Source organism: Myotis myotis, unplaced genomic scaffold (assembly GCF_014108235.1).
Source record: "Myotis myotis isolate mMyoMyo1 unplaced genomic scaffold, mMyoMyo1.p scaffold_m19_p_12, whole genome shotgun sequence".
Taxonomy (NCBI): domain Eukaryota; kingdom Metazoa; phylum Chordata; class Mammalia; order Chiroptera; family Vespertilionidae; genus Myotis; species Myotis myotis.
Window position 1 is genome coordinate 1,420,809 of NW_023416316.1, and position 22,241 is coordinate 1,443,049.

Sequence of the window (22,241 nt, forward strand, 5' to 3'; positions counted from 1 at the left end):
GGCCGGAACATCAAGGGGCCTGTCCGGCTGTGCTGGTTTGAGATGAGAATCCGACAGGAGAGGCAACCAAGTCGGATACATGAGCCTGGCGTTCGGGGACGAGCCTCAGGCCAGAGGTGGGCTTTGGAAAGCCGGGAGGCGCGCTCCGTGCAGGCGCTGTCGGAGGCCTGGCGGGCTCACGGCCTCGGAGAGTCTCCACGCGGTCACAGCAGCGTGGGAAGCGCCTGAGGCTGCTCCTCGCACCGTTATAACGGTGCCGGTTTTCAGATAGAGACACAAGAGGAGGACGACAGCAGCGTTTTAATTGAAAACAGGTCAGGATATCGTCTGTGGGGAGAAGCCGGGGATGCGCCCAGAGATGGAGGCAAGAGCTGCCGGGGGAGTCGGGGGTTTGGCTGAGAATTCCTTCGCCGGTGCCCTCCAGCCCCGCTTCCCGGTCAGTCTTGGGGGAGAAGCCCCCGGAGGGGGGAGCAGGCCCGGAGGAGCGAGCGTGGTGGGGCGTCAGGCACCCCAGAAAGAGCAACTAAAACTCGTGTTTGCAGCTAAACGAGGGCTTTCCGGGCACGTTAAGGGCAGGAATTCCGCAGGAAACTCCCGCGTGGTCCCTGATGCGGCACAGCCTCGACTCCGGCCTGGAGGGAGCGTCTGCCCTGTAATTGGGTTTGTGCTGTCCCATCGGGTGAGGGCTTGAGAGAGGGCGGGCGGCTGCCAGAGGACGGGGAGTCCCCAGGTCGAGGGGCGCTGGGCGAAGGTGAGCTAGTGTTGCCTAACTGAAGAGGGGGGCTCGTAGCAAAAATAACTAACCTAAGACCTGACCCTGAGGTCCTTGCAGCAGCAGAACCCACGTAAACACAGGAGTGGGGCAGGACGGGGGGGCCTTCCGGAATGTTCCGCGTGCGGAGGCGGCTTCAGGGGTGGGTGTAGTTGCCCATCCGCAGGGTTCCCTGGCGCACAGCATGCTCTTCCCGCTGGGCTTTGAACGCTCTCTGGCGGTCGGCCTCGCTGGGGAAGGTGTCGAGGTGCGGGCCCACCTGCGGATGGAGGGGAGGGCAGGTCGGGGGGGCACAGAGGCTGGGGGGCTCGCCCCGTGCTCCCCTCCCCGCTTCCCTCACCTCCTGCCCCGGGCTTCATCTTGGAGAAATGATAGAATAGCAGGGGCACAGCGTGAGGGGGAGAGCTGGGAGGGTCCTGGCTGGGGGAGGAGGGGCGGAGGGGGGTGACGGGCCAGGGCACAGAGGCAGGGCTTTCCCTCTGTGCAGTCACTGCAGCGTGACGGGGGCGTCACGGTGCCGCGTGGTGATGGCTGGAGTCACTGCGCGGGGGCCCAGTAGCCAGCGCATCCTTCCCAGCGGCGTCCCCACCATCCCCACCGTTAACCCCAACGAGCCGTCCTGTCCCAGGGCCTCCTGGCACTCACTCCCCTGGGGCTGGAGGCGGTGAGTCCCGGGCCCGCGCAGCAGCACCAGAACCAGAGTCCAGGGCCTGTCCCCCGTCCTCCAGAGGCTCATGGGAGGGAGACAGATCCAGGAGCCGGGGCCCCGCAGTTCAATGTGGTGCGATCGATCGCATTTCAGCCGAGCCCCCTTCCCAGGGCCTGGGGGGTGAGGGGGGAGCCCTCCCGTGTCCCGCACGCGTCCCATCGCCTCCAGGTGGGAGGACACCCCTGGAACGGGGTCTCGTGCGGGGGAGCCCGAGGGAGGCCCTGGAGAAGGGTGCAGGCTTGCTTGTTTGCCTTTTCCTCTCCCTCCTGCATTTATTCAGGACCCCTCCCCTCCCGGAGCTTGAATCTGGAAGGAACCACGCTGAGGTGGGGGTGCAGGGAGAACAGAAAGTCAGCCTCCTGAGCTGGGGCCTCTCTGGGGCAGACACTCAGGGGCACTTCGGGCTGGAGGGTGAGCAGGGGCTGGGGGGCAGCGTGGCGCTGGCCCGGGGGCCCATCAGAGCCGGGTTTACCAGGCGGCCGAGGTGAAGGGCTGGCAGGCGGGTTCCTTCTGGGTTTGCTCTGCCGTGACTTCCCGGTAAAGCAGGACCCAAGCCCCAGGCCCTGGTCAAGAATCCAGGCCGTGGTTGGCAACCACCACCACCCCCCCAGCCCCCAGGGGTTAGTGGGCCCACGGGGCTGCAGGCAGCTTTCCGAGCGACAGTCTGAGAACCGAAGACCAGGGAGAGGATGGGGAGCTCTCAGGAAAGGCCTCCGTGCTCAGTGCCCAAAATCCGGCCCCTTCAGGGAGCAAGAGGTTGGGCATCTCACCCTGGGGGAGTCATGACCCTATCGGAGCCCGTGCCCAGGTGGCTTCCTGCAGGCCAAGTGGTTCCTGGGGGCCACACCCCGGCCTGCCTCCAGGACACTGTCACCGCACCCCCCAGGTCTGGGCACTGCTTAGGGCCAACGAGACCCATACCCAGGTCCTGGCCTCAGGTCCGGGGCCGGGCTCACCGTCAGGGGAGAGCGGGAACATCAGGGTGCACACGGGCCCAGTGGAATCCAACTTGGCTATTCCCCATTTTACAGATGGGGAAACTGAGGCCCAGAGAGGGTTTGGCCTAGGATTGGCTCCACAGGGAATCAGAGGCAGACAAGCTCTGTTATAGCACCATCCCCCAATCTCTAGGCACTACGTTCCGGATTCTTTCTAGAATATTCTGCCCATGCTGAGGTTTGTTGGTTAGTTATTCCAGGACATAAGACCACAGTCTTCATCTCTGGCGGGTGTAGGCTCTTTCGAGACTCTACAGAAAGCCATGGACTCTCTCCTCAGGGAGGAAAAATACCCCCAAGTCCTAACTCGGAGGTCCACGGACCCTCTGTCCCTTCGCGGGCCCTCTGTCCCTTCGCGGGCCCTCTGTCCCTTCGCGGACCCTCTGTCCCTTCGCGGGCCCTCGGTGGCGGTGTTTCCGGAGCCGTCGGGGCCCCAGCCGCAGGTCTCAGATTTCTTGGCTGTGTCAGGGTCATGCCCGGCTCTGGTAACCTGATGCCCACCCGACCCAGGGCTCAGCACCTGGCGTTCAAGGCATTTGATGGAACCATGATCTTGTCTCCAGCTTAATCTCCAGTTTCAGAGAAATTCCCACGTGGCCTCGGAAAGGTTATTGAGCAGAGAGAATAGCCAGAAACAGAGGCGTCTGTGCACTGTGGTGTCGCCTCTGGCAAGGGACGGCTTGATTCTGACACCGTGACATGATTTCCCAGAAGGCAGCTGGAGGTGCTCCGTGCGGCTGGCACGTCCGGTCTCTGGGGGCCTCGCGGGCACCCTGCCTGCTTCGCATGCCCAGCCGGCGGGGACTCCCGGGTCCAGGGCCTTCCGTGGCGCTCAGAGCAGCAACAGCCTGGTCCCTGGTGGCCAGGCACGATGACTGTTAACAGGAAGCTCCTCGGTCCACAGGTCTGCGGTCTCCACACACTGCGGCCCTGGTAGAGGGCTGAATGGTGACCCTGGAGGGGGTGTCTGTGTCTTAACCCCTAGGACCTGTGACTGTGACCTTATTTGGAAAAGGGGCCCTTGAAGACGTAATGCAGGATGTAGAGATGAGAACATTCTAATTGTTCTGAGGGGCACCCTGATGAGCACCCTTGTAAGAGACAAAGATGCAGACGTAGGGGGGAGGCCGTGGGAAGATGGAGGCAGAGGCTGGAGGGATGTGACCACAGCCCGGGAGCCACCGGGAGCCGGGTGAGGCGATGGGTACGGCTCATGCTGGGTGGTGGGTGGGTAGGTGGGTGGGTGGGTAGGTGGGTGGATGGGTGCTGATTTGGTGCTGACGGGCTCTCCTAAAAGCTGACCGAAGCCAGAGCTCACCCCCGTGCGGGGTGAGTCTTTTCTGTCCCGGGGATCCCTGATGCCCACGGAGAGGGGCTCAGCCCTCAGAGGCGAAGCAGCAGGGCGCCCCGTCAATAGCAACGTCAGAACCACGGGCCTGGGACTTGCGGGGCCCAGCATTTATTCCGCACAAGCCTCGGAGCATCCAGGTGTGTCTCCGTCGTGCAGATGGGGAAACGGGCCCCAGACGGCAGGGCCACGCCCCAGGTCACACAGGGTGAACCCAGAGCGGGGACTCTGGGCCCAGGTCTCCGTGGCGACACTCACCCCCATGTTAAATGCTGATGACACGCGTCGTGTGAAAGTCTCTGCCGGGAATGTGGGCTCCGGTCCCACGTGCTCACTCTCCTCCCGAACCGGCAGCTCCGCCAGCGATGAGGATCCTAATGACTAGTCAGGCCTCACGCTGTGTGTGGTCACGACCCAGCGGACCCCCGAGTGAAAGCAGCGCGGAATTCCTTCAGAGATGCTTCTAAATTAAGCCGTCCGCAGGCTGCCCGCGCCCGGAGCGGGAACTGTGACGGCTCTGGCAGGAGGCGGCTTTGCTGACTGGAGCTGAGTCGCTGGGTCAAGGCAGGTAAATAGGGGCTGGTGCCAGGGCAGCCAGCGGTCCGAGGGCCCGGCCGGTGGGCGGGGGCGGCGATACCCAGGTGCGCCAAGGCGCTGGGCCTGTTCGAATGGACAGTGTTGCCCAGATAAGGACCAGGCGCCGCCACCACGGGGGACACTGGCGAGTAAGACAGGCCGGGCGCTGGTCTACGCTCTCTGCTATCATTAACTTCGACGACAATAAGACTGTGGTCTGGGGAACTCTGACTCCATTCGGGGGCCACAAGATCTTTCTAGAGAAGATAGGAAGAGGAGGGGAAAGTGTCCTAGGGGTGGGGACCAGCCCAAGCCCTGGTGATGAAGAACGAGAGGAAATGTGAACCGTGTCCAGCACGGCCAGGGGTGAACCTGAGGAGGGGCGGTGAAGGATGAAAGAAGACAGACAAGAGAATACAGCTGGGACCAGGTGTATCACTGTGCCTGGATGAGGAAACAGTGACACAGCCTGTAAGCCGAAGCTTTATTTTATACGCAGTGGTTCTCAACCTTCTGGCCCTTCAAATACAGTTTCTCATGCTGTGACCCAACCATAAAATTATTTTCGTTGCTACTTCATAACTGTGATTTTGCTACTGTTATGAATCGTCATGTAAATATCTGATATGCACGATGGTCTTAGGCGACCCCTGTGAAAGGGTCGTTCAACCGCCAAAGGGGTCGCGACCCACAGGTTGAGAACCGCTGTTTTATAGTCAGATCACACAAGCAAAGCAAGGGCAAGGTGTTTACAATGTTCTTGCGAATTTCAAATGTGCTTCTTTCCTGTTGTTGCCATTCTCTGAACTCTATCAAGCCTTGTTTTGGCAGCACTTGCTTCACCCCCCTCAGCCCACAGCCCTTAGCTACCTCGGCCTGCAGGGTCGGACTACAAGGTCAAGCTTACAACCATAGCCTTTGGCTCTAATTGTGCTGGGAGGGCTTTGCCCTCCAAGCTGGGACATGTATGTGGCTTTGCCACCAGTCAGTCTGAGGCTTGAACCTGTCCAAACACTGTAGCCGCTCTCCACAGAAATGCAAGCAAGCCAGGGTGCCCGTTAGATCTGATGAGAGACTTGTAGCCAACGCTGCCCTGAGGAGTCGTAATTCCCTCCCCCTATTGGAATACAAGATTTCCAGGCAGCCAGGGTTGGGAGAGACCTTGGAGGTCACTGGACCCCACTCTCCCATTCTGCAGGTGGGAAATCTGAGGCCCAAAGGTGGAAAGCGATTCTCCCAGGGCCCCTGGGGGTCCCGGGCAGAGCTGAGCCCGGCAGCCAGTGTACCCGTCGCCTCTCCTCCGGCCGCTCCCTGCCCACTGTGGTCCCCACTTCGCGCTGGACCTAGATTCTCGGGTTCCATTTCCCAGCCATTCAGAAGCATCGCACTTTTCTGGTCCACTTTCAACGAGCAGCGTTTCATTTGGTTGATCCTCTTAGTTATTAGCTACCCTCGTCATTTCGCCAGTTTTGCTCTTGACTTCGTTAGATCCTTCTTTGAGGTTTCTCTGTTCTTCCTTTTCTGGCATCTAGAGGCATCTGCTCAGCTAATCCCCTTCTAATCCTCTTTTTTCTAACCTTGACATTTATATAACACTAGTGACCCGGTACACGGATTCATGCACATTGAAAGGAAATTAATTAATTAGAAGATGGCTGGTGGGGCAGGACTGGGTGAGATGGGCCGGACACACCCTGGAGCCAACCTCCCGTGGTCCCTCCCTGGCCGGACACACCTGGGGTGGTGCCAAGGCTCTAAGGGTGTCTGCGGAGTGAGTGGGGTCCCTCCAGCAGGTGGGGTCCCTCAGCCTGGGCTGCGGGGATCAGGCTGAAACCAGCTCTCTGACATCCCCTGAGGGGTCCCGGAGTGCGAGAGGGCACTCTGCAAAGTTGCTGTCATACCGGGTGTGGAACGCAAACGCAAGTGTGCAGTAAACCAGATTCGGGGCTGAGAGTGCCCCAGCAACAACATAACCCATGGCCAAAAGTGGAATTGCGCGACCCTGCGAGGAATCGGGCTTCCTCCTCTCTGGTTTCGGGGTGCGTCACCCGAGAACCGCCGCTGCCAAGTCACTGCAGCTCAGCAGCTCCTGTGTTGAGCGTCTGCCCCCTGGTGGTCAGTGTGCATCATCGCTACCAGTCGGATAAACACTTAGCATACTAGCCTTTTATATATATATATATATATAGAGAGAGAGAGAGAGAGAGAGAGAAAGACTAGAGGCCCGGTGCACGAAATTTGTGCACCCGGGGGGCGGGGAACTCCCCCAGCCTGGCCTGTGCCCTTTCACAGTGCAGGAGCCCCATGATCGATTGCCCCAAAGAGGTAGGCCGGAGCTGCAGACCCCTAGGCCTCGTGGCGCAGAGCTGCTGGGGCCCGCCTCCTCTGCGCTACGCACACAGCGTCAAGTCCCCGCCCACTTGTGTGCGCCCACTGCGCACGCAGCCTCCTGGTGATGGGTTGTGACGGTGTGAGGGCATCACGGCGTGACGACCACCTAGGCTTTTATTGGTATAGATGGTGTTGGCAACTATGTCGCCCCTGCATCTCCTTTCGTCTCTCCTCACAAGTGTTGAGTATATTTATTTTTGCTCAGTTCTCTTCTCATTTCCTGCCTACCGAATTTCTGTTCGGATTTCTTCTCTGGCCCGTAAGTTATTTATGAATACGCTTTACAATTGCCAGGCAAGCTCGTTAGTTACGTTTTGTGATTGATTTCTAATTTAAAGTCTTTGGTGCCAAAGCGATCTGTGTGATTCAGATGCCTTGTCAGTATTTGTTGAGTTTTTGGAGTTTATGCCAGTTTGGAAGGCCCCATCCAGTTTCACCAGGAAATCCCTGTGTTCGATGAGCCGGCAGCGGGACAGAGAGAGTGCCCGCATTCTGGGCCAGGGGGTCCGATGGGTCCTTTCATTTATGCATGAATTACTTCACTCCACACTTACCCACCGAGCATCACCCTGTGGTGACTCGAGCTGGGCATCGGGGTACAGGGAGGACTCAGGGAGCCTCGTCTGGCAGAGCCGGGGAAATGGTGATAAAACACAATCACAGTCCTGGCCGGTGTGGCTCAGTGGAAAGAGAGTCAGGCAAGGGCACCGACCTCAGTTGTAGGTTCAATCCCTGGCCCCAGTTGGGCGTGTGTGGGAGGCAACCAATCGATGTGTTTCTCTCACATCGATGTTTCTCTCTCTGAGTGTCTCCCCCTCCCTTCCACTCTCTCTAAAAATCAATGGAAAAAAATATCGTCAGGTGAGGATTACCAAGAAAATAAATAAAAGACAGTGTCCAAGACCCGGAGGCGAGACGCTGGTCATCTTCCTCTGCCTGGTGGCCGTGGCCTTGGGCGGGGAGGGGCAGCTTGGCCCACGTGCTAAACAGGGAGTGGCCTTGTGCCTTCCTCCTCCCCTGCCCTGCCCCGTCTCCCCTCAGCAGGAGGCCTGGGCAGAGCGGGGACACTGAGGCAGCCCAGCCCTGGGCTCTGTACGGTGGGGAGTGGCTTCCTTGGCGCCATCTCCCCAGCGCGGGCCTGCTTTGTAAAGCCAAACCCACGCACGGTGGACGGTGTGTGCGTCCACCAGCCAGGAAGGACGACCCTCCGCAGCCCAGTCACAGGCTGGGCGGCTTCCCGTGTGCCTGACACGTCCTACAAGGAGCAGCGGGGCCGGCCGACCCCAACCCCCTTCACAGCCCCAGGACGGTCCCCCCAGAGGATGCCAAGTATCGGCCAGGTCTGGGGACCGAGAAATCAAAAGGCAGGATTTGAGAAAAAATAGCCAGATTTAAAAAAAATAACCTGCCAAACAGAAAAAAAAAAAAAAAATGACAGCTATAGAGATTTCAGTTTAGGTTTGTTTTTTTCTAAGTGACAAGTGCTCAGGTGACGGGGAGCGAGGTTTTCTTGAAAAGATTGAGGGGCTGTCTCCTCTAATGAGGGCACTTGGAGATTATGGATCCGTCCCCGGTCAGTAATTCCTGTCAAGCCGGGGCCGCCGGGGGTCAGAGGCCCCGCAGAACACAGGTCCGCACAGGACGTCACCGGCGGGCGCTGCGTCCCGCGCTCTGATGGGGCAGGTCCGGGAGGTGAACCAATTAGCGAGGGCGCCAGGCTCTCCCGGGACAGCTGGTCTCTCCGAAATCGTTCTTCTGCTCCCAGCTCTCTTTTCTCTGTGGTCCAAAAATAGACAGAACAAGGACACCGGCCGACACATGCTGCGTCTCAGAGAACAGCCAAGCTCGGCAAGGAAACAAGCCTCCTGCTCCGCGCGGCTCTGACGGGAGGTTCCAGGACGCGGGGGTGGAGGGGGGCAGAGCCACGGCCCCCGAGGGCAGGGGCGTGCTCACCTGAAGGGAGGGGAGGCTGAAGCTCAGGGTGGTGGAGACACTGGCCCAGGTTCACCCAGCTGCTAAGCGACCAGGGTCCACGGGCCACAGGGCTGGCGAGACTTGCTGGGGCAGAAGCAGAGGCAGCCCTGATGCCTTTGAAAATGAGAATTGAGTTGCTATTTCCAGAAGCCAAACCAATATCCCTTGGTCATTTCCAGTTCAGATCCGAATCAAACAGCAAATCTGTTCGCCAGATGCTGGTGGACGAAGGGCCGGGTGACCACGCGGGTGTTTGTCTGAACTCCCCGAAGACCCAGTTCTGCTTCCTAAGCCTCTGGGTTTAACAGGTTTCAGGCGAGTGAGAGTCACAGTGGATCCTGGGGGAAACCGAGGACACTGCCCCTCCCTCATCATCCAAGGCCATTTTGGCCACGATCACGCTCTTCCAGGCTCCAAAGACTGAACCTAGGTGCTGAGCACTGACCTGACTCACGTGGGCTATTCTTTTTCAAGTGGCCTGAATCTTCTTTTTTAAAACAGCTGTATCTCTATATATAAAAGGCTAATATGCAAAGTGTCCCCTCGCAGTTCAACCAGGAGACTGGGATGCTTGCTATGACGTGTGCTGACCACCAGGGGGTGGCGCGGAATGAAGGAAGGCCCTGGCTGGCACCCGGCAGCCAGGGAAGGAAGGCCCCGATCGGCCCTGATCACAGGCCAGGCCTAGGGACCCTACCCGTGCACGAATGTCATGCACCGGGCCTCTAGTTGAGATATAATTTATAAAATGTACCCATTTAAAGATGGACATTTGGGTTGTTGCCACTCTTTGGCTCTTATGAATGATGCTGCTAGAGACATTCATGTCTGGACGTATGTTTTCATTTCTCCTGGGTACACACCTAGGAGCGGAATTGCTGGGTCATGTGGGAACTCTAGGTTTAGCCTTTTGGGAAACTGTGACGGTATTCTCACCAGCAACCCGTGAGGGTTCCAGTTTTTCCACATCCTTGCCAACACTTGTTATTGTGTGTCTTTTTATTATTGTTGTTGTTGTTGCTATAGCCACCTGGTGGGCATGAAGTGGTCTTTCACGGTGGTTCTGGCTTACATTTCCCTAAAAGCGAATGCTGTTGAGAAGTTTTTGTGTGCTTCTCGGTGATCTGTGCTTCGTCTTTGGAGGAATGTCTATCCAAACCCTTTGCCCATTTCAAAATTGGGTTATTTACATTTCAATACTGAGGTGTAAGAGTAACATTTGCATTCCCAGTCCCTTATGAGCTGTATGATTTACAGTTATTTTCTCCTATTTTGTGAGTTGTCTTTTCACTTTCTTTTCTTCTTTCTTTTTTTTTTTTTTTAATATATTTTATTGATTTTCTACAGAAAGGAAGGGAGAGGGATAGAGAGTTAGAAACATCGATCAGCTGCCTCCCGCACACTCCCCACTGGATGTGCCTGCAACCAAGGTACATGCCCTTGACGGGAATCGAACCTGGGACCCCTGAGTCCGCAGGCCGACGCTCTATCCACTGAGCCAAACCGGTCAGGGCTTTTCTTCTTTATTTATTTACTTATACCTTCACCTGAGGATATGCTTCCATTGAGTTCTAGAGAGAGAGGAAGGGAAAGAGAGAGAAACATCCTTGTGGGAGAGGAGCATCGATTAGCTGCCTCCTGTGTGTGCCGCAGCCGGGGATCAAACCTGCCACCCAGTATGCCGTGTTTTTGCTCTAAAAGATCAAAATAGAGTCTCTGAGTGGCAAGGATGAAGGCAGAGAGCCCCAGCGAGAGAGTCAACGTGCTCATCTGCCCTTCGTGTCCCTCCTTCTTCAGGCCGCCTCGGGCCGCCTCAGCTGGCATGGCCAGTGGGTGGGCAGGACGTGGAGAGGGCACCGATGAGCCGGAGCGGAGAGCAGGAGGCCGGCCCAGGAGCCACGGGACCCCCTGGAGCCTTGTTATTCCGAGCGCGGCTGGTTTGGCATGGGTGCAGGGACCAAATGAGGACTCGCGGTGCTCGCAGCCATCTCCAGGGGCAGTAACATGTGCACCTTTAAATAAGTGGCTCTGCTTTTACAACCAGTAAATCCTTACGTAGGATCAGGGCTGAGGGAGGAGGCTTGCTGGCTCCACGCAGGGCCTGGAGCGGAAAGGGAGGCCCTCCTGGGGGCATCCGAGCATGGCCCTGGACGGTCCTGGGCGTTGAGTCTGGCTCAGGTGTCCTCCGGTCGTGCACATCTGCGCTGTTGTCCTGCAGGCTCCACCCAAACATGCACCCCCTTCTCCCCCCCCCCCCCCCCCAGGCCTGGAAGCCAAGCACCCATCCACCATCTGGGCTTTGCTCTCTGAAACCCCTCCTCCAAGAGGAATGTCACACTGGAAGCTGTTTGCAGGAGCCAGATAAGACGGGAGAAGACGCCCCTTCCCCCTTCCCCGTCTCCACCTTGGAGGCCCCGTCCAACATGCACACGCACACGCACACGCGCGCGTGCACAGGCACGCACCCCAGATGCAAATGATACCCGCCGAGCCATCACTGTGAAGCTCGACAGAAAATAATGAGAAACACTAAATCTTTTATAAGGTCAACACGCGCCTTAGCCGAGCAGCTGTCAAACAAGAAAAGAATTTAGCGCCGGAGCCACGAAACTTCCATCGGCTCATTAAGCCCAACAGGGCCGGGCCTGGCGTGGCGAGGAGACGGGCCTTCCGTTTGGTGTCAGTAATTTGCGGCGGAGGCGAGAAGAAGCAGCCGGCGCCAAAGGGGCCCGGGGGGCGGCTGGGGAATCGTTAGCGCGCCAGGAGCGGCCTCGGCTCCTAATTGGAAGCATTGGGCATTATCAACGGAGGATTTGCCTCAGTTCCCTGACAGCTCGTGGGCCCAGAATGATCGCCCACTTGTCAGTGTAAAAGACCATTAAAAACAAACCGTTTTGATTTAATTGGAGGCGGTGCACCGCGCGGCCAGGTGAGGGGCCGTCCGCCCTGCGCGCCCGGCTGCGCCTCCTCCCACTCCCTCGGTGACGGGGCTGGGGGTGGGCGAGTGTCTGTGTTTCCCAGATTCTTCGCCCTTCAAACCTGTCTGCCGAGGCCTGGATGGGAGCTGGAAGGAGACTTCACACGGCAGTGAGGGCTGTTTTCAGCGGGTTGTCAACAAATGCGGTGACAGGCCGAACTGCCAGGAAGAGGCCCCTTTTCTTCCCGGAGCCGGACTGTCCTCCTGGGAGGTGGCCGGGAGGCCTGGCTGCAAATGGGCGGCGGGAGAGTCCGGGCCGTGCTACCCTCCCTGCCCACCCCACTCAGAGGTAGCAGGATATGGGGAGGAGGTGCATAGCCGTAGAGAGAGGGACTTTTTAGTGTATTTTTATTGATTTCAGAGAGGAAGGGAGAGGGAGAGAGGGAGAGAAACATCAATGATGAGAGAATCATGGATCGGCTGCCTCCTGTAGGCCCCCTACTGAAGATCCAGCCCGCAACCCTGGCATGTGCCCTTGACTGGAATCGAACCTGGGACCCTTCAGTCCACAAGCTGATGCTCTATCCACTGAGCCAAACTGGCTAGAGCTAGAGTGGGACTTTCTATTTTGCGCACAGCAAGAGCTAAGGAGGGCTCGCACGAGCCTGTTGGAGGGAGGTTCTGCGAGCCGACAGCCCGCCGAGATGGGGCTGGTGTCTCCCAGGACGCCCCCGGGGGGCCAGGTGCTGATGACGCAAGAGGAGGCCACTTGCTATAAATATTAACCTGAGCCCCCGCCGGGGCAGCTGCAGGCGCTGAGCACGGATCTGTGTGCAGACTCCCCGGTGCCAGGGCTGTATGTTTTGCATGTTGGTATCATGAACGCCGTGGGTACTTGATGAATATTCATGGGCGCCTGCCAGCTCTCGGAGAGGCCTATACATTTGTATGTTAATCTCACCCCGTCCCACAAGCGGCGATCCCGTCTGCTGCCTGCCGCGTCTTCGACGAGACGACTCCTGCGGGGGCACATGGGGCTCGGGGGACACGCCAGCCGATCCCCGCAGGAACCTCTGCTGGTTCTGATGAAGGATCAGGCCGGGAGGAGGCACCAGGTCCCTGGGAGCATGCAGTTTCAGAGCTCCAAGTTTTGCTGCCGAATTTAGACGGCGGGGACGCCTTAATTACTTTCTCTGGAAGTTTCCCTGACGGTGCCCTCTCAGGTAGCGCCAGGTGGTTATCCGGGCGCATGGCTCCTTGGTCGACAGCCTTTGATTCTGTGTTTGGTTGCAGATGCAGCCCTCGCTGTGCCGTCCGTGCAGTGCCCGGCAGGGCCGCGCTGCTTGCGCATTAGGCTGTGGAGCAGCCCCTGTTCCTGCCGGGGAAGCCGGGGACAGGCTCGGATGGGTGGCATCCATGGCCCGTTGGGACGGGATGCACACGGCGAGGTGTGGTGTCGTCTTTCCCCTTTTCTCTTATTGGAATAATGAGCAGGAAGAAGTGTTTGGGGGGTGTTTTAAGAAGAGGCAAATAAGAATAAGAATCTGAGAGTTGAGTGTCCTCGACTAGACAGCGAGGCTCTGGATGCCAGCTTCTGGGCCCTGCTCTGGGGAAATGTGGACAGACAGGAGACTCTCAGAGGTCTCGGGGTAACTGCTGTTAGGGACAGCCTGTGGGCACTCAACAAGTCTGGGCTGGGTGAACAGACAGATGGATGGACTGATAGATGGATGGACTGATGGACAGATGAATAGGTGGATGGATGGATGGATGGATGGATGGATGGATGGATGGATGGATGGACGGATCGACAGATGGATGAATAGATGGATGGATGGTTGGGTGGATGAATGGATGGACTGATGGATGGATAGATGGATGAACAGATAGATGGGTGGACAGATGGCTCTTGCGTAGAAGTGGGAACAGGTGATTGTGTTCTCCTAAAAGTCATACCTCCCAATAGGATGGTGTTTGGAGGTGGGGTCTCTGGGAGGTAATTAGACTCATGAGGGTGGGGCCCCCAGGATGGGATTAGTGTCCTTCTCAGAAGAAACACCAGCTCTCTCCCTCTCTCTCAACACAAGACGGTGGCCATCTGAAAGCCAGGAAAAAAGCCTCACCAGAACCCAACCACACCAGCACCCCGATCTTGGACTCCAGCCTCCAGAACTGAGAGAAATACACGTCTGCTATTTAAGCCCCAGGCTGTGGGTATTGCTGTAGCAGCTGGAGCAGATTAAGGCTGAAGTTCATATTCCTTGCTTCTTCTCAAAGCCCCAGCAAGTTTCGTATGGAATGCATGAAAGCGTGGCCACTTGCCACAGGAAATACTTTTTTTATTTTAATAAATTTTTATTGATTTCAGAGAGGAAGGGAGACGGAGAGAGAGAGAGAAACATCAATTATGAGAGAGAATCATAGATCGGCTGCCTTCTGCATGCCCCCTACTGGGGATCAAGCCCACAACCTGGGCATGTGCCCTTGACCGGAACCGAGCCTGGGACCCTTCAGTCTGCAGGCTGACGCTCTATCCACTGAGCCAAACCAGCCAGGGCTGCCACAGGAAATACTTTAATTATAGCTGTGCAGTCGCCGCTGACAGGGTGCAGGGAGCTGAGGGCTCAGGCTTGGTGGATGCCCCACCCACTGGACCAGCTCAGACCTCCCATCGGAGACCTGCAGGCACAGTCAAGCTTGAGAACCGCCTGCAGGGCCGATGCCAAAGCTCGTCCAACCCAGAGACGATTGCTCTGACCGTCCCCCAGCCGGGCTGTGGCCAGCGCTTCGCACGCACCTGCATGGCCCTCTCTCCTGCTGTCCCCACTTCACAGATGCGGCCGGGGAGGCAGGCTGGGACCTGGATACAGCGTGGCTTCGAGCCCACAGGCTCAGCCTGCCTCCGACGCCCCGCCCCTGCCTCATGCCCTTTGTAACCGCAGCCTGGACCCCGGTCGATGGCTTCTTTCCTCTTTAGCCTTCGGGCCAAACCACGATTTCAAAGATGCTCAGGGGCGTTGTCAAGGCCTAAAGGCGTTCAGGGCCGTGGAAAGTTCTGTTTATTGCAAAGGCTTAAAGCAGCCAGGCCAGGGCTGGCACGGCCCCCCGGACACCCATGAAACCCTGAGCTCATGACCGCCGTCCACCAGCCTTCCCAGGCCCGGCATTTAGCGCCCCCAACCCCCCCGACCACTGACCGCGGGCGGGCGCAGGCCTTACTATTGCTCGGCCCTGCCAGGGCCCACGGGGCCAGCCCCACCCGCTGTGCCTGTGGTTAGCTAGGACCTGGGCACGGACTTTAAGTTCGGAGCTTTTAGCTTCGTCCTCTCGGACAGTGAGTCCCCTCCGCGCACCGGTGGCTGAGAGGACAGACATCGCGGGATCGTTCATCAACACCCCGCCTGGCGCGGCAGAGGTGCGGCTGTGACTGTGGCTGCCGCTGGGAACGGGCTCAGAATAGCTTCTGGATGCCCTTCCCGCACCGCCCGCCAGCGACTTGGCCAGAGTCCCCACTCTTCGTGTTGTTTGCACCTCTCGGAGGCAGCGAGTCCCGAGACCTCTGAGGGGAGGAAGAGCCTTCTCCCCACGGCTGCCCTGCGGCGCCCGCGGCCCGCGTCTCCGAGGGGAACAGGGGGAGGGGGGCGGGGGGAGGATGTGTTCGCTGCCACAGCTTTTATTTTAAATATATTTTTATTGCTTTCAGAGAGGAAGGGAGAGGGAGAGAGAGAAGCATCAATGGCGAGAATCATTGTTTGGCTGCCTCCTGCACGCCCACACTGGGGATCGAGCCCACAACCCGGGCCTGTGCCCTGATTGGGAATCGAACCCTGACCTCCTGGTTTATAGGTTGATGCTCAGCCACTGAGCCCCGCCGGCCGGGCACACCCATGGCTTTTAGATACGAGGGTACCCGCCCCCTGGTGCATCTCGCCCGCACTTTTGACAAAGCTCAGTTACAATGAACCTTGAGTGAATCACTGAGTGTGTTGATCTGCTGGGACCCGGCTGGCCACGTGCTCTGCAGCTTCTGGTCGGTCGCACCAGCGGCGTCGGCGCCTGGTGACAGGCTGACACGTGGAGATGGGGGATTCGTGGGTGACACGGAGCGAGTCCTCCCCGAGGTGGCCCACACTCGTCCTCGAGCCCGGGAGAGTCTCTTCAGAGCACGGAGGGTTTATCCCCTTGGGGACGGGACGAGCTGGAGGCGTCAACTGGGGACCCCACGGCCCCATCGGCACCCAAAATTCAACATGAGTGTCTCGCCATCCCTGGAGATTAGGAACATGTAGCTGATGCCCAAGCAATGGGCTTACTCTGTTTTCCGGGTGACGTTCAGCACAACATTTGAAATCTTTTCATGCCCGGTTGGGGAGAAGAGTTTTCTGGATTAAACTGAAAATTCCCAGGTGCTAGAAGGATTCAGGGGACGGCGGCTGGGGGTCCCCAGGACGCAGGGCCGGTCCTGTTAGAAGTGCCAGCTCCCTTGTCCTCTGCGATGCCGACCTCTCCTGCCCTCCCGGGCATAGACGCCTGACCCCTCCCCCTTGACCTGGTTCCCCGACTCCCCCACCCCCAGCTTCCCCAGGGCCCCAGGAATGTTGCCGTTTGTCCTGGTCCCAGAGCCTCCGCTCTGGCTGCCTGTGACCTGCCAGTGTTTGAGCAGAAATGTCACCTTGTGAGCAGGTGCCTAAAAATTCTCTACCTCCGAGGGGCCGGATGCTGTAAAACCAATTAAGCCCCTGCCTTCATCCCTTCTGCGCACGGATGTGCACGCTGATGGGGGCTCTGTGCTGGGGGCGCAATGCCAGCTGCCTCCAGGCTCTGACTCACGCTTCCCGTAGCCCGGGCCCACGGGTGGCACCTCCTCCCGCGCCCCGCGCCCCGCACAGCAGCTCGGACCCTTACAGCAGTTCTTCCGGAGCGACGCCGCGGCAGGACCCCTAGAATGCCCCCGGCGGGCACTCGGAGCGGCGGCACATCTGGCAGCTGCCCCTCTGGGTCTGCAGGGAGTGGCTGGGCTGGACACGGCTGGCACAGGGGGCAGAGGCGGCGGGCGGACGGCAGGCGGACGGACTGGCACAGGGGGCAGAGGCGGCAGAGCCGCCCTGGGGTTGGCAGAGTTAACTTTGCAGCCAGCGCGGGTTTGTAAGAGCTTAAGGGAGAAAACCCTTCCCTTAGACCCGGCAGCCTTCACTCATCAGCACGTCTCGGGGTGTCACTGCGTGGCTGACCGCTGCTCCCCGTGTCCCCATTCTGTGGGGAGCCCGGGGCCCGATGACCCGCAGGGTCAGTCTTCCACAGAGAGGCGTCCGATCCAGCTTCCGGACGCAGGAGCTTGTAGCCCAAGCCGTTAGCGTCCCCGCCGGGCCTTATCCCTGAGCCGTGGGGCTGAGCCCACAGCCGGTGAGTCGAGAGAATTTGTCCACACGCTAGCGACGGAATGACCGTGTCATGTCGGGGTGGGCCCTGTGGTGGGGGAGGCGACGGAGGTGGAGACCCGTTAATCCTCACTGGAGGATGCTTGTTCCATTGGTTTTTAGACAGAATGGGAGGGAGGGGGAGAGACCGCGAGAGGACGTCGATGTGAGAGGCACAGTGATGGGTCGCCTCTTGCACGTGCACACAAGGTACCTGCGCCTGACGGATTCGAACTTGGGACCCTTCAGTCCACAGGCCGGTGCTCTGTCCACTGAGCCACACTGGCCGGGGCCCAAATGGATTGCGGATCTTCAGTTAGAACCTGGACTTGGCTGTAAAGATCTGGACCCTGCAAGTCTGCCCCCTTCACTGCCGGCCTCGGGCCTTCACACCTGACAGCCGGGAACACAAGAAACCGGTGTGGCCAGAGCTCGGCGAGAGTGTGGGGACCGTCAGAGGGAACTGGGCTAAAAGGGGGCTCGCTGTCTGGGACAAGCACCGGGCGGGAGGGAAAGAGGGAGAGTCCTCATCCTTTAAAAACATTTAAGAAGATCGCCTGCCTTGTTTTGTAAAAGCTACGCGTACTCACTGTGAAAACTCAATGCAGAAGGAGCATCAGAGAACGTAGGACTCAGCCTCCCCGCCCCCCCCCCAATCCCTCCGCCCCTGGCCCCGGGGCCCCTCCTCCGGCTCTGCCCTCGGGCGCTCACACCTGTAACCAGCGCAGCCGCCTCTACCCAAACGCACACACGTCAGTGCTGTGTTAGTAACGCGTTAGTAAGCACAGACTGATGTCATTTTCGTGGCTGTGCACTATCCCACAACGTCACGGATCATCTCTGCGTCTGTTTAACATCATGCATGTGAGCCATCGCTTGACGGGTGGCACCCAACCTTCTATCCTTGTGGTCAGCACCACGCAAATAGTTGGAGCGCTCGCCCCTTTGTCTTCGGGCCGTTGTCACTGGCTGCCTGTGGTGACGGAGGATAAAGCATCTATTTTTCCTGGCTTAATATTAGGCGGCGGTAGGACGTGTGCTTCCCACTGGGTCACTCTGGAGAGCAGAAGGCGGAGCTATTAATGATCCCGCCTCCCCACAGGCCCACGGGAGGGCTGCCAGGCTAGCCAGGGCGGTGGCCTGGGAGGGGCCCGGGAACAGGTGCCCCCCGGCCCCCCAGCTAGGACTGTGGTGATGGGGTGATCGCTATGGCGATTGTCCCCACCCCAAGCTTGAGCTGACAACTAAGGTTGGTGTCTCCCCTCCATTGAAGGCTGCAAACACTCACACCAGTTCTCCAAACTCTCCCGTCTGGCCGTGTGCCTGTCAGTTCCCTGTCTGCCTGTCTGCCCATCTGCCCGGCCAGTGGCCCCAAAGCAGCCTGGTTGGCACGGAGAACGGGGCCTGGAGCAGAGGTGCTCCGGAAGATTGAGACCGGCTGGGGGTGATGGGGCTGCCATGGGACCCAGGTCTGGCTGGCCCTGGAGGCACACGCACACGCACACGCACATGCACATGCACATGCACACGCGCACAGACACGGCCGCCCCTCCCTCCCCGGCCGCTCCCCCTGCCTGGAAGACCCAGCACATCTGGTGGAAGGCCTGTGAGTGCCAGGCCACCAGCACAGAGGGTGACGGCCCGCCCAGCCCTCCTTCACTCGGGGTGGAGGCTGCCGAGTACACCCTTCGTCCCCCACGTGGGAATCGGAGCTGTTCCCCGACGTGCACGCTGGCTCCAGGCCGCCGCCTCCGAGAGCCCTGTGCCCGTCCTCTTGCTCCTTGACCGGTGGACTTGGGGGCCTGGAGCCCTCGGTGGGCAGAGATCGGGAGCTGGCCCTGCCCCTCGCTGTCGGGTGAGGAAACTGAGGCCCAGAGAGGCTCGGCGGCCAGCCCAGACCTCTCAGCATTTAGGCCACTTGCCAGCTGTTGGCTGATCCTCCCTGGGGCACTGGCCACTCGTGGAACTGCTGGTGGCAGAGCCCATGGGGAGCCTGTGTGCCGGATCCCGCGGCCCGAGGGCTCACCGCCCCGAGGCACGTGCCTCCTTTCCTTGTCCCTCTGGCGAGGGGCGGCCCGGGGCGGGCGGGTAGGAGCCAGCCTGCGAGGCCGAGACCAGCCCGGGGGAGGCCGCGCCTGCCGCAGCGTCTCCCTGTGAAAGGCGTTTAATTATTTCTGACAGAGTTCAGCAGCGACATCTGTTCGCGAGCGGGGAGGGTCCGTGCGGGTCATCCATCACCCTGACGGGCTCCGCTTTTCTGGAAGGGCTTTCTCCTTTCCTAGTGGGGCCGGGGCGGGGCGGGCATCAGCAGCGACAGGACAGGGCAGCGGCCAGAAAAGGGCCTCCTGGGGCCTGGCACTCGCTCGAGGCCGCTGTGGACGGGCAGCCCGACTCCGCCCGGCCTCCCGAGTCCAGGCCCGGGCGGTGCCCCGGGGCGCTGGCGCTGGTGCTGGCGCGTGTGCTTTGGGAAAAGGTGGGTGTCATCAGGTCGGTGAAAGGCTTCTGCATTTTTCTGTCACTCTGGGCCGTACTGTCACTCTTCCTTCCTCCCCTACACTCCTTCCTTCCACAGACGGTCACTGACCGCCCGCTCGGTGCCAGGCCGTGCTGGGCTCGGGGACGCGATGGGGCGTGACAGGCATGGTCCCGCTGGGCTCACACTTGCTGGGGGAGATGGACGTGGACCAGTAACGGTGCAGGTAGGGCGCTGGCTGCAGTGTGGACCAGTGCCGGGAAGGGGGTTGGCGGGGGTGGGGCCCGGGGGAGAGGGAAGGGAAGGGGTCCCCAGGGGGTAGCACAGCTCAGTGGCTGAGAGAAGAGGCTTAGGCCACCCCAGACTGAACCCGGGTCCCCTCCTCACAGGGCCAGGCCCTCGGCCTCTCTGAGCCTCAGTCTCCTCGGCAGTAGAGCGGGGACCTCAGGTCTGCAGGTCACGCACGTCCAGCACTCGGGGCCGGCGCAAGCTCAGAGGCCCTCTCGCGGGTGTTACTTCCCTCCGGGGGGCGGGGTGGGGCTGAGTGTCCCGTCGGTGGCGGCCGCATCTGGGTCAGGGTCTGTGCTGGGTGTACCAGGTGGCTCCCAGAGTCGCATGGGCAGTCGGACAAGATGAGGCGCACCCTCTCGCCCGGGGCTGGCATCCCTACTCTCTCCCTCGCGGTTTCTGCGGTTTCTGCGGTGTCTGCGGCTTGATGGGGGTGGCCTGGGCCCTGCAGTCCCGGGCCCCAGGGTTCCGGGCCCAGCCTGGCACTCTGCCCAAGGGTCAGGACACTCGTATGACACACACACGGGTGACAGCACAATGCCAGGGCCGAGTGAAGGCGAGCGGTGCCGTCGGCTCCTGTGCGCACAGCAGCGCTTTCCAACGGCAGAGACGCCTGGGAGAGACCGCAGGGCTCAGGCGAGCCTCCGCCTTTGAACATAGAAGCTGTTGGTTTGTTTCTGCACCGGCGTTTGCGCTGCAGGGAGGCGGCGAGTGAGCCAGGAGCCCTGCCCCAGGACAGTCGCGGGGACCCCGGGGGGTGGGGGGCCGGGGAGGAGGAAGCTTTCCCTGCACCGCAGGGGGGAGGTCTCTGAGCCCTCCTGGTCCATCACCTACATCAGAGACGAAGGGCTGAGGGTGGGAGTCGCTGCTGTGGGGCCGAGAGCCGCGGGGCATCTGGTGCCAAGGAGGACCCGCCGCACAGCAGCGATTTGGCGGCTCCAGGCCTCCGACGGCCGGTCACGTTCCCGTGCGCGGGGGCGGGCGGCGGACAGGCGGCGGGCAAATGGTCAGTGACACGCGCTGACAGAGGCCAGCGGGCGGACACGAGAGGCCGCGTCAAGGGGCCGGCAGGCTTCTCGCGAAGCTCGGCAGCTGGTTCGGTTGCATTAGGCTCAGGGAGGCGCCCGCCCCTTCACTGCCTAACTTGCAGTTTAGCCCGACACGGCGCCGGGCGTGGCTGGCCGGGAATGCCGCTTCGTGCCGCTGTCTGCCCCCATCCCGACGCTGCTGTCCCCAGGTCGCCCCGTTTCCCTCCTCGGCACAGTGCCCCCTCCTTATGGGAACGCCGGTCTGGCCACCGAGGCAGGGCCATGCGGCCGCAGGGACCCCACTCAGTTCTGAGGCTGGAGCTGGTGGCTGCTGGAGGCATTTGCTCTGCTTCCCAGGGATGCCCCCTGGGGAGCTGTCTGTGCCCCCAAGTCTCTAGGGCAGGGTGTGGTGTTTGAACGGCCCCCTCCGTGGAGGGGGTTTGACCCACAGTGCCCGCCCCGTGGACAGACCCCAGGCTTCAGCCGTCAGACGGCCGGGTTCAGCCCGAGGCTGCCCTCACCAGCATAAGGTCGTGCCCTGAGCCAGGCCGGCATGAGGATGCGCTCAGGGCTGGCAGCGCTGCCGTGGGTATTATTGGGTGGCTGGGAGCCCACAGAGCTGGCTGTCTAGAGGACGGGGATCCCGGCCGGGAGGTGATGGGCGCCGCCCGGTGCGGGAGGGAGCGAGCCTGACCTTCTGGAAGTGAGGCATGTGCCAGAGGGCGTCCAGCTTCACGGGCGGCTTGTACTTCCTCAGCTGGCTGCTCCGGGTCTCGTAAAGCTTCCCGAGGCTCACCTGCAGCCGGAGAAACGCAGAGGCAGACGCTCACCTGGCGGCTCCCCTGGCGGCTCCCCTGGCGGCTCCCCTGGTCACTCACCTGGCCGCTCCCCTGGCGGCTCCCCTGGTCACTCACCTGGCCGCTCACCTGGCTGCTCACCTGGCGGCTCCCCTGGTGGCTCAGAGAAGCCGAGCTGCCAGGCGGGTGGCAAGGACGGAGGCGTCGCAGCCCAGAGGGTACCTTTCCCCCTGCAACCAGCCCTTCTCCACGGGTCCCAAGCAGTGCTTGGGGTGGAGCCACTCGCATTAGCTACTTTACGGGGTGCTCTGCTGAGAAAAGGAGGGCACTGCCCACGGATCGTCTCTAGAGCAGAAGGTGGGTCCGGGGAGGCTCGGGGTTCCGTGGACTTGCCATGCTCTGAGTTGCGGTAACCAGCTGCTAATTAAAGACGCACCTCTCACACCCGCTGCTTGTAAAAGGCTGCACCCGCACTGCCCTGGAATGCGCTGGCGCCTGGGACTCTGACTGCCGGGAGCGGCAGGGGGCTGGGCGGCCTTGGTTCCCTCCACCG

At 60.3% G+C, this 22,241-nt stretch overlaps 1 protein-coding gene across 1 annotated transcript in view; it reads right to left on the reverse strand.

Moving 5' to 3' along the window:
- Nucleotides 1-293: 293 nt before the first annotated feature.
- CFAP77 (cilia and flagella associated protein 77) overlaps nt 294-22,241 on the reverse strand; it is an 87,061-nt gene continuing 65,113 nt past the window's right edge. Inside the window, exons 5-6 of the mRNA XM_036331511.1 lie at nt 21,586-21,687; nt 294-1,031 (exon numbers count right to left, since the gene is read on the reverse strand). Of these exons, the coding sequence (XP_036187404.1) occupies nt 909-1,031; nt 21,586-21,687 (225 nt within the window). The 3' untranslated portion in view covers nt 294-908. The remainder of the gene's footprint in view (nt 1,032-21,585; nt 21,688-22,241) is intronic.